Source organism: Sarcophilus harrisii, chromosome 3 (genome assembly GCF_902635505.1).
Source record: "Sarcophilus harrisii chromosome 3, mSarHar1.11, whole genome shotgun sequence".
Taxonomy (NCBI): Eukaryota; Metazoa; Chordata; class Mammalia; order Dasyuromorphia; family Dasyuridae; genus Sarcophilus; species Sarcophilus harrisii.
In genome coordinates, this window is record NC_045428.1 from 234,344,571 (window position 1) to 234,356,634 (window position 12,064).

Sequence of the window (12,064 nt, forward strand, 5' to 3'; positions counted from 1 at the left end):
ATATTTCTAGCTTTACTTCTCCAAATGGGGCTTTTTGTCAGGGCTAGTTCTGATTGCTATTGTTTAGGTCCCTGTTTCCTCTACATTGGTATTGTCTCATTTTTAATTGCTGGACCTTCTATTGGTGTTTGCTGTGCCCAGAAAGTTGCAATTCCTAAGCTCACTAACAGCCTCATGGTACAGAGTGCTAAGCTCTCCTAGGCTTTCAGTGGTAACTTGGATAAGTACATGTAAATTTTGTGAACCACCAGGATGAGTAGATTAATCACCTTCTTTGTAAAGGTTTGTTGCTCTTCTATCTCCCATCTCTGTTTGATGGGTCTTTTGATCCAGGAATCTGGATTGTTCATGCTCTGCCTGGGACTTTCCAAGATCTTCTAGTTTCTGCATTTGGGGACTTCGAATTGGAACATTCTGAGGCTGTGGGAGTTGGGAGTCTCTCATTGCTATGTTTGCCTTATCCAATTTATATGCTCTGCTTTTTAGTGTCAGCAGACTTCTGAATGTTCACTTATGCTAATATAGGGTGGTACTTACTTATAGTTTATTTCTTAATCATTATTCAAATTGATGTTCTTTTGTTTTATCTTTTCTTGAGTATTATATATATTGGGTTAATACTGTTCTGCTTTTATTCACTCTGACACTTTGATTAGAAATTCCCTGTTTTATCTTTTAATAGGTAGATCCTAAGGAAGAATTTGTTCAAGTCAGAAAGAGAGACCTAGAACGGTTGACAACAGAAGTGATGCAGTTACGAGACTTTTTACCCAAAATACTGAATGGGGAAATTTTGGAGAACTTCCAGAGATTGGATGTTGTAGAAACAAGTAAGTCCCATCTTATAGAAGTGGCAGTGATATATCAAAAAATTAATTACATTACCTCATGCATGGAAATATAAAGAAATTAGTGCTTTATTAACAAACCCTGATAGAATAGAAATCTTCTATGTTATAATCTATTTCCCACTTCCAATTATTATGTTACCTTATATATTTTTCTTAAAATTATATTTGGCTTTGTTAATTTCCTCAAGTATGAATTTGATGTATGAAGCATAAAACATGGAAATGTATGCTTGCCAAAATATTCCCCACTCTAATAGAGAAGCTGCTTATTATGTGTCAGGCATTCTGCTTAGCACCGGGCATACAAAAACAGACAGAAGCCAGTCTCTGCTCTCAAGAAGCTCATAATTTAAAGAGGGTGATATCAAGCAATAAAATGTACAAACAAGATAAATAGGAAATAATTAAAAGAAGGAAGGCACTAGAATTAAGAGGACATGGAAAATGCTTTTTATAGAAATTGAATTTTAGTTAGGACTTGAAAGAAATTAGGGAAGGCAGTAGGCAGAAGTCAGGAGGGAGAGCATTCCAGGTATGAGAGACAAATTACCCGGCCTAAGAGATGGCATAACAAGGATGTTGTTTGAGGAAGAGCAAGATCAGTGTTACTGGATCAAAGAAAAGGTAGCAAGGTATAAGGTGTAAGAAGATTGGCAAGGTGGGATGGGCATGGAGAGCTTTGCTATGAAAGTCTTTGCATGCCAGAGGATTTTCTATTTGATACGAGAGGCAATAGGGAACCAAGGAATTTAAGGAATGGGGAAGGGAGAGAGTATGTGTGACATGCTTGTTTTGGGCTATAGGGAAACACTTTAGTTGATAAATGGATAATAGAGTAGGGTGAGGAGAGATTTGAGGCAGAAGATCCATTAGCAGGCTACTCCAGTAGTCCAGACATGTACTACAATGTAGTCCATGTACTACAATGATAGCAGTTTTGGAGAAGAGAAGGTAGTTTGTTGCATTTAAGGAATGTTGCAGAGGTCATATCAATAGGTTATATTAACATATTGGATAGAGAAGGGATGAAAGATAGTGAGGAATCAAGGACGACAGCTCCTTAGATTGTGAGCTTGAAGAATTGGGAAAATAGTGAAGTTCTGTGGATGAAGAATTGGGAAAGGCAGTTTGGGGGAAAGATAGTGAGTTTGGTTTTGGATGTGTTAAATTTAAGATGTCTATTAAACCTCCATTTTTTTCTTTTTCTTTTTTTTCTCTTGTTTCTTTCTTTCTTTTTTTTATTATAGCTTTTTATTTACAAGATATATGCATAGGTACTTTTTCAGCATTGACAGTTGCAAATCCTTTTGTTCCAACTTTTTCTCTCCTTCCCCCCACCCCTTCCCCCAGATGGCAGGTTGACCAATACATGTTAAATATATTAAAGTATAAATTAAATACAATATATGTATACATGTCCAAACAGTTATTTTGCTGTATAAAAAGAGTTGGACTTTGAAATAATGTACAATTAGCCTGTGAAGGAAATCAAAAATGCAGGTGGACAAAAATAGAGAGATTGGGAATTCTATGTAGTGGTTCATAGTCATCTCCCAGAGTTCTTTCCCTGGGTATAGCTGATTCAGATCATTACTGCTCTATTGGAACTGATTTGGTTCATCTCATTGTTGAAGAGGGCCATGTCCATCAGAATTGATCATCATATAGTATTTAAACCTCCATTTTTAAAAGGCAGTTGGAAAAATAAAACTGGAGGTTGGTGTCAGAGAAGTTAGGACAAGATAGGTAGATTTCAGAATTGTCACCATAATGATAATTAAATCTATGGGAGCTGCTGAAATCCCTAAGTGAAGTAGTACAGAAGAAAAGTTTTTTGATCTAGATCTAGAGGTTTTGATCTAGGTGAGGATCTAGCAGAGGAGACTGAGAAAGAATGGTTAGATAGATAAGAAGACAACTAGGAGAGAGTGGTGTCCTGAAAAGTTAGAGAGAAGGATGTTAAGGAGGAGAGAGTGATCAGGTGTCAAAGGCTGTAGAGAAAACAAGAACAATGAGAGTTGAGAAAAGGCCATTTAAAAGATCATTGGTAATTTTGAAGAAAGAAGTTTCAGTGGAATGATGAAATCAGACTGGATTATAAGGAGTTCAAAAGAAACTGAAAGGAGAGGAAAGTGGAAGCAACTATTGTATATGACCTTTTTTGAAGAGTTTAGCTGCAGAGAACATAAGAGATAGGATGATAGCAGGGATGGAAGGGTAAGGTGAGTTTTTTTTCCCTAAAACTCTTTTTTATTGAAGTTTTTTATTTTCAAAACATAAGCAAGGATAATTTTTTCAACATTGACCCTTGCAAAACCTTGTGTTTCAATTTCTCCCCTTGCTCCTACCCCCTCCACTAGAGGGCAGGGTTTTTTTTGAGGATGGGGGAGAAATGGGCTTGGTTGTAGGCAGTAAGGAGGAAGCCTACTTTCCTACACTAGAAAGAAAAGGAGGACAAATGATAGAGTGGGAATGACAAAGAGAGCATTTAAAAATATATTTCATTAAATATTTCCTAATTACATTTAAAACTTTTTTTAAACATTCATTTTTAGAAATTTTGGGTACCAAATTCTCTTTCCCTCATTTTGTTCCCCCGCTCCTTGAGAAGACAAGCAATATCAGTTATATGTATGAAGTTTTATAAAACATAATTCCATGTTATCCATGCTGTAAAAGAAAACAACCTTTTCCCCATATAAGAAAAATAAAGAAAATGAAAAAAAAATTGTGCTTCAATTCTTTTTATTGAATCTTTTTGTTTTCAAAACATATGCAAGGATAATTTTTCAACATTGGCTCTTTTTTTTTTTATTATAGTAACTTTTTATTGACAGAATCCATGCCTGGGTAATTTTTTTTTTTTTACAACATTATCCCTTGCACTCACTTCTGTTCGATTTTCCCTCCCACCCTCCACCCCTCCCTAGATGGCAAGCAGTCCTATATATTTGAATATGTCCTAGTATCCTAGATACAATGTATGTGTGCAGATCCAAACAGTTTTCTTGTTGCACAGTGAGAATTGGATTCAGAAGGTAAAGTAACCGGAAGAAAAACAAAAATGCAAACAGTTTACATTCATTTCCCAGTGGTTTTTTTTTTTTTTTCCTTTGGTGTAACTGCTTCTGTCCATCATTGATCAATTGAAACTGAATTAGTCTCTTTGTCAAAGAAATCCCTTCCATCAAATTACATCTTCATACAGTATCATTGCGTATTAATGATCTCTTTGGTTTCTGCTCATTTCATTAGCATCAGTTCATGTAATTCTCTCCAAGCTTCTCTGTATTCATCTTGCTGGTCATTTCTTTTTTTTTTTTAATTTAATAGCCTTTTATTTACAGGATATATACATGGGTAACTTTACAGCATTAACAATTGCCAAACCTCTTGTTCCAATTTTTCACCTCTTACCCCACCTCCCTAAATGGCAGGATTGACTAGTAGATGTTAAATATATTAAAATATAACTTAGATACACAATAAGTATACATGACTAAAACATTATTTTGCTGTACAAAAAGAATCAGACTCTGAATTATTGTACAATTAGCTTGTGAAGGAAATCAAAATGGGTGTGCATAAATATAGGGATTAGGAATTCAATGTAATGGTTTTAGTCATCTCCTGGTTCTTTTTCTGGGTATAGCTAGTTCAGTTCCATTACTGCTCCATTAGAAATGATTTGGTTGATCTTGTTGCTGAGGATGGCCTAATCCATCAGAACTGGTCATCATCTAGTATTGTTGTTGAAGTATATAATGATCTCCTGGTCCTGCTCATTTCACTCTTGCTGGTCATTTCTTACAGAACAATAATATTCCATAACATTCATATACCACAATTTACCCAACCATTCTCCAATTGATGGGCAGCCACTCAGTTTCCAGCTTCTAGCCACTACAAACAGGGCTGCCACAAACATTTTAATACAGGTCCCTTTCCTTCTTTAGTATTTCCTTGAGGGTATAAACCCAGTAGAAACTACTGTGGGTCAAAGGGTATGCACAGTTTGATAACTTTTTGGGCATAATTCCATATTGCTCTCAGAATGGTTGGATTTGTTCACAGCTCCACCAACAATGTATCAGTGTCCCAGTTTTCCCATCCCTCCAACACTCATCATTATTTTTCCTGTCATCTTAATGCAATCTACAGGTGTGAGTGTATCTCAGAGTTGTCTATTTGCATTTCTCTGATTAATAATTATTTGGGAACACTGTTTCTATGAGTGGTAATGATTTTAATTTCATCATCTGAAAATTGTCTGTTCATATCCTTTGACCATTTATCAATTGGAGAATGGCTTGGTTTCTTATAAATTAGAGTCAGCTCTCTATATTTTTGGAAATGAGGCCTTTATCAGAACCTTTAACTGTGAAGATGTTTTCCCAGTTTGTTGCTTCCCTTCCTAATCTTGTTTACATTAGTTTTGTTTTTGTACAGAAGCTTTTTAATTTGATGTAATCAAAATTTTCTATTTTGTGATCAATAATGGTCTCTAGTTCGTCTTTAGTCAAATTTCTTCCTCTTCCACAAGTCTGAGAGATAAACTATCCTATGTTCCTCCAATTTGTTTATAATCTCGTTCTTTATGTCTAAATCATGGACCCATTTTGATCTTATCTTGGTTCATGGTGTTAAGTGTGGGTCCATGCCTAATTTCTGCCATACTAATTTCCAGTTATCCCAGCAGTTTTTGTCAAATAATGAATTCTTATCCCAAAAGGGAGGATCTTTGGGTTTGTCAAACACTAAATTGCTATAGTTGACTATTCTGTCTTGTGAACCTAACCTGTTCCACTGATCAACTAATCTATTTCTTAGCCAATACTAAATGGTTTTGGTGACTGCTGCTTTATAATATAGTTTTCGGTCAGGTACAGCTAGGCCACCTTCATTTAATTTTTTTCATTTATTCTTTTGAGATTCTTGACCTTTTATTATTCCATATGAATTTTGTTGTTATTTTTTCTAGATCATTAAAATATTTTCTTAGAAGTCTGATTGGTATAGCACTAAATAAATAGATTAGTTTAGGGAGTATTGTCATCTTTATTATATTTACTAAACCTATCCAGGAGCACTTGATATTTTTCCAATTGTTTAAGTCTGACTTTATTTGTGTGGAAAGTTTTTTGTAATTTAGCTCATATAATTCCTGACTTTCCTTTGGTAGATAGATTCCCAAATATTTTATGCTGATCGAAGTTATTCTGAATGGAATTTCTCTTTGTATCCTTGCTGTTGGATTTTGCTGGTGATGTATAAAAATGCTGAGGATTTATGGGGATTTATTTTATAACCTGCAACTTTGCTAAAGTTATGGATTATTTCTAATAGCTTTTTGTAGAATCTCTAGGGTTCTCTAAGTATACCATCTTATCATCTGCAAAGAGTGATAGTTTGGTTTCTCACTGCCTATTCTGATTCCTTTCATCTCTTTCTCGACTCTTATTGCGAGGGCTAGTGTTTCTAATACAATATTGAATAGTAATGGTGACAGTGGGCAACCTTGCTTCACTCCAGATCTTACTGGGAAAGATTCAGTTTTTCAGCCATTGCATATGATGCTTACTGATGGTTTTAAATATATGCTCCTGACTATTTTAAGAAAAAGTCCAGTCATTCCTATACTCTCAAAGTGTTTTTATTAGGAATGGATGTTGGATTTTATCAAATGCTTTTTTCTGCATCTATTGAGATGATCATATGTTTTTTGTTAGTTTGCTTATTGATATAGTCAATTATGCTAATAGTTTTCCTAATATTGAACCAGCCCTGCATTCCTGGTATAAATCCTACTTGATCAAAGTGTATTATCCTGTGGATTATTTTCTGTAATCTTTTTGCTAATATTTTATTTAAGATTTAGCATCGATGTTCATTAGAGAGATTGGTCTATAATTTTCTTTCTCTGTTTTCAGCCTACCTGGTTTAGGTATCAGTACCATGTCTGTGTCAGTAAAGGGTTTGGTAGGACTCCTTCAGTCCCTTTTTTCAAATAGTTTATATAGCATTAGGTTAATTGTTCTTTAAATGTTTGGTAGAATTCACATGTAAATCCATCTGGTCCTGGGATTTTTTCTTTAGGGAGTTGGTTAATAGCTTGTTCTATTTCTTTTCTAAGATGGGACTGTTTAGGATATTTACTTCTTCCTCTATTAATCTGGGAAGCTTATTTTTTGAAGGTAGTTCTTCCATTTCATTTAAGTTGTCGAATTTATTGCCATAAAGTTGGGCAAAGTAATTCCTAATTATTGCTCTAATTTCCTCTTCATTAGTGGCTAGTTTCTCCTTTTCATTTTTAAGACTAACAATTTGATTTTCCTCTTTCCTTTTTTAATCAGATTTACTAAGGGTTTGTCTATTTTGTTGGTTTTTTCATAGAACCAACTCTTAGTTTTATTAATTAATTCAATACTTTTTACTTTCAATTTTATTGATCTCTCTTTTATTTTTTAGAATTTCAAGTTTAGTGTTTGACTGGGGGTTTTAATTTTTTCCTTTTCTAGCATTTTAGTTGTAAGCCCAATTCGTTGGACTTCTCTTTCTCTGCTTTATGCAAGTAAGCCTCTAGAGATATGAGAATTTCTTATTACCGCTTTGGCTGCATCCACACATTTTGATATGATGTCTCATTATTGTCATTTTTTGGGTGAAGTTATTACTTATGTCTATGATTTGTGTTTCCCCAATCATTCTTTAGTATGAGATTATTTAGTTTCCAATTATTTTTTGGTCTAGTTTCCCCTGCTTTTTGTTGAGTGTAATTTTATTGCTATCGTGGTCTGAAAAGGGATGCATTCTACTATTTCTTGCTTACTGCATTTGGAGTTTGAGGTTTTATGTTCTAATATATGGTTATTTTCGTAAGGTTCATGAACTGCTGAAAAGAAAGTGTACTCCTTTCTGTCTCCATTTCTATTTTCTCAGAGGGTCTATCATATCTAATTTTTCTAGTATTCTATTTACCTCTTTGACTTCTTTCTTATTTATTTTGTGATTTGATTTATCTAATTTCTGAGGTGAGGTTGAGATCTCCCACTATTATAGTTTTGCTATCTTTTCTTCTTGCAGCTCTCTTAATTTCTCTTTTAAGATTTAGATGCTACACCACTGGTTGCTATATGTTTATATTGATATTGCTTCATTATTTATGCTCTTTAGCATAGATATAGTGCCCTTCTTATCTCTTTTGATTAGATAATTTTGTTTTGTTGATCTGGAGATTCAGGATGCTTATACCTCTTTTGACTTACCTGAAGCATAGTAGATTTTTCCATCCTTTTTGAGCCTTTTATTCTGATATGTATTCTGCTTCAGTTTGTGTGTGTTTCTGTAAGTAACATATTGGGGATTCTGTTTTCCATTCTGTAATCGCTTCTTCTTTGCTGGTGGAGTTTACCTTGCTTACATTATGGTTAAATATTACCAATTTGTTATTACTTGCCATCTTTTCTTTTATGTTTTTCTCTTCTTTGCCTTCCCCCTTCCAGTTTAAATTTTGTGGAGTTTCACTTGTTCTACAGCTCTTTTTAGTATTCTCTCCCTCACTTAGGTTCCTCCCCTATCTTGCTCCTTTCTCTCTCGTTTTGTTTTCCCTTCTGTTAGTTATTCCTTCCCTTTTCTTTTCCTTTCACTTTTCAATGAGATGGGAGAAGTTTTACCTATATTGAATATGTTCTAAATTTTTTTCTTAAAGTCATTCTTTGGCATAAATATTACCTAGTATCCTCATTTTTCTCTCAAGATATAATAGGTTTCCTTTGCCTTTTGTGAGATATATTTACCCATTTACCTTTTTCTGGATAAAATGTCTTTCCTACCTCTGATTTCTAGTACAAAGGTATCTGTATTTGTATAATTTTATAGCTATAAATATAGTTCCCAAGATTTCTTTTTACCTTTTTGGTTTTTTTGGAGTTCTATTTGCAGATCAAATTTTCTTGTTAAGTTCTGTTTTTTGCACTAAAATATGTGAAATTACTTTTTTGTTGAATGACCATCTTTTCCTTGGAAAAGATGCTCTTCATGCTGTAAGTTATTTTTGGTTGCATACGAGTTCCTTAGCTTTGGAATATCATATTTCCAGGCTTTTGATTCTTTTAATGTGGGATGTGTCTAGATTTCTTGGGTGATCCTTTTGTGTGACTCTTTTATTTGAATTGGGTTTTTTAGCGCTTGAGGTATTTTTTCTTTGTTTGAGGGTTTCTGGCATTTGGCCACTATATTTCTTGGTGTTTTTGATTTTAGGATCTCTTTCAGTGGGTGATCGATGGATCCTTTCTAATGTTTTTTTACCTCTGTTTTATGACTTCTGGGCTGTTTCTTTTGATAATTTCCTGGAAAATAGTGTCTGGCTCTTTTTTCATCGTATTTTTTCTGGGAGTCTAATGATTCTCAGATTGTCTCTCCTAACCTTGTTTTCCAGGTCTGTTGTTTTCCCAGAGGTATTTATTTTTCTCTATTGTTTGCTTTTGGGGTTTGCTTGATGATTCTTCTTGTTCCTCAGGTCTTAATTCCATTTGTTTTATTTTTTTTGTGAAGTGTTTTCTTCACTACTTTTTAAATATCTTTTTCTAATTTTGTCAATTTGTTCTATGGAATGTTTTCCATTTACAGTATTTATTCTTTTGAGTGAGCTGTGTTTCTTTTTCCAGTTTGCTAACTTGAGGTTTTTCAAGGTTTGTTCTTTATCTCATTCTGTCTTTAAGTGAGTGGGATGACTTTCTCCAGGACTTCTTGCCAAGCCTCCTCTCCTTTTCTCATTTTTTCTTGTACTTCTTGTGAGGCCTTTTAATTTTTCATGAGTTCATCTGTGCTGAGGAACAGATGATCTCCTCCTGTGGGGATTCACCTGAAGATAATCTGTTTTAGTCTCCTCAGGGTTTAGAGTCTGTTCTCTATAAAAGCTGTCATCGTTAGAAGTCCTTTTAACTTTTGCTCATTTTGTCAGAGAAGAATCAGAGACAAACTAGCAAAGAAAAAAAGGAAAAAAACTACAAATGGAATCTGCTTTTTGGGGAGGGCTGGGTGGCGTTACCGAGCTTTTTACAGACTGGGGAGACAGCTGAGGCACTAGCAGGACTTGTGCTGCCCAAGGCTTGAGACTCTGAGGGCATGTGGAGTCGCTGTGGGGAGGGGTTGGCGGTTCTCTAGAGGGAACTCCAGCATTTTGGGAGTTGTATATCTTCACCCCTGGTAGTTTTTAGCTTTCTGCTGGGCTACTGACTTGGTGCTCAGAGCAAAGTATCAATCCTGTGGGTGAAGCTTCTCCGCAGGATGGCAGCTGAAGATCACACTTTTAACCCCCTCGGGTCTGCTTTCGTCTGTGGCTGCCTGTGAGCTCCTGCTGTCTGCTGCCCTCATTGCCTGTGCCGAGTTCTAAAACCATCCCGCCCTCGGGCAAAACAGACCTTTGTGGTGAATCTCAAGGATGTTTCTCTTGAGTAACTGTTTGTGGGTTTTTTTCAGTCGGCATTAATTCAGAGGCTTGTATGAGGATGGGATTCTGAGAGGAAAGCCTGGGACTATAACGCTGTGTGCTCTCCGCACTTCTATCTTGGCCTATCCAACATTGAGCTTATAAAACTTTGTGTTCAATTTTACTTTTCCTCTTCCCTCCTAGAGGGAAGTAGAACCAATTAAATATTAAACATGGTAAAATATATATGTAAATCCAATATAGTATGCTTCAATTTTTACTCACACTCCATCAGTTTCTTTCTGGAAGTGGATAACATTTTTTATCATGGATCCTTTGAAATGGTCTTGGATCATTGTCTTGAACAGAGTAGCTTAATTGTCAACAGTTGAACACTTATTACAATATTGAGCTAGTGTACAATAGTTTTCTGATTCTGTCTGTTACTTTGTGTCAGTTCTTATGGGTCTTCCTGAATTTTTTTGGAACCATCCTGCTTATCATTTCTTACAGCATAACAATATTCTAGCACAAGCACACACCACAATTTGTTTAGCCATTCCCTAGTTCATAGGCTTAGAAGAGGAAATCTTTTGTAGGAGAAAGGGTGGGATGGGCTCATTTGAAGAGATGGTGGGCCATGATAAAGAATAAGCTTACTTCCTTGTGTATGATAGGGGTGAAAGAGGAGTGAATGATATGAAATGAGGAAGAGGGAACTCATGGTTAGTGGCCCCCATTTTCTGTAAAATTTAAGGTTCTTAGCTGAGAAAGGAGAAAGGGAAGTCATGGAAGGTATGAAGAAAAATGAAAAGCTTTGAAAGAGGTATTGTGATGAGTGTGACAGTGAGTTGATGAGGCAGATGTAGAAGGATTTCCTAATGGCACTGTTGAAATTTTAATACACAAATTTGTAGTAGATTCTGTTGGAGCTATTGTTTTATTTTCCTCATGTTTTTTGAGTAGCACAGATATAGAAATAAAGGCAGCAGATGGTTGGAATGAGTGATCTAAAGCTGAGTGATGCTTAGCAGAGTTCATTTGGTGATATGATAAAAGGGCTCAAGGGATAAAGGGACTCAAGAAAAGATAGTGTAGAGCTGAACTTGTCCATCAAAAGATTAAAAGAGGAGAAAGGAAGATAATTAAGAGAGAGGGATTGGAGATGGTGGTGTGGACAAAGAATAGGGTTTGGTAAGGGAAAGCAGAGGAAGAGGTTGAAGATCAATAGATTTCAAGGGATTTCAGAATTCTTCTAGATGGAGATAGCACATTTTTAGGTGATAGCAAGTTCAAAGGTATGACTTTCTTTGGATATGGCTGAATTATGGTAGAAGAACAGGACATAGGAAGTAAGTTGGTTGAAAAACTGAATGGTCATTATATTTTAGAGGGTTATTGAGCATATTGAAGTCCCCTAATATGAGGTAAGGAATTGGAGAGAAGAGAAAAATTGTGAACCATGTACTTCATATAGTACTTCATTTTTTCTTCCTGACAGCCCTGTGGGGTACCTGCTATTATTTATCCCTATTTTATAGATGAGAAAATTGACAGGCAAGTTTAAGTGATTTGCCAATGTCCCAAAGCCAGGTGTTTGAGACTGGCTTTGAATTCATGTCTTCCCAAGTTCTAGATTCAGTTCTCTATCTATTATGCCAGATAAAAAAGTTTAAGAATTGAGGTTGTGGATTGCATATCTGTTCTGATCATATATTGATTGTACATTTATCATGATATGTATTGTATGACTAAAATTTTATGTCTAATAAATTACTTTCTG

The 12,064-nt window shown here is 35.2% G+C and overlaps 1 protein-coding gene across 3 annotated transcripts in view; it reads left to right on the forward strand.

Moving 5' to 3' along the window:
- Positions 1 to 12,064, forward strand: part of HSF2BP (heat shock transcription factor 2 binding protein) — a 97,144-nt gene that overhangs the window by 12,998 nt on the left and 72,082 nt on the right. For all 3 annotated transcript variants that reach the window (XR_004232919.1, XM_031959216.1, XM_031959217.1), the window contains exon 2: positions 683 to 830. Coding sequence is in view for 2 of the 3 variants with exons in the window: in XM_031959216.1 (XP_031815076.1) it covers positions 683 to 830 (148 nt within the window). In the remaining variant the exon portion in view is untranslated. The remainder of the gene's footprint in view (positions 1 to 682; positions 831 to 12,064) is intronic.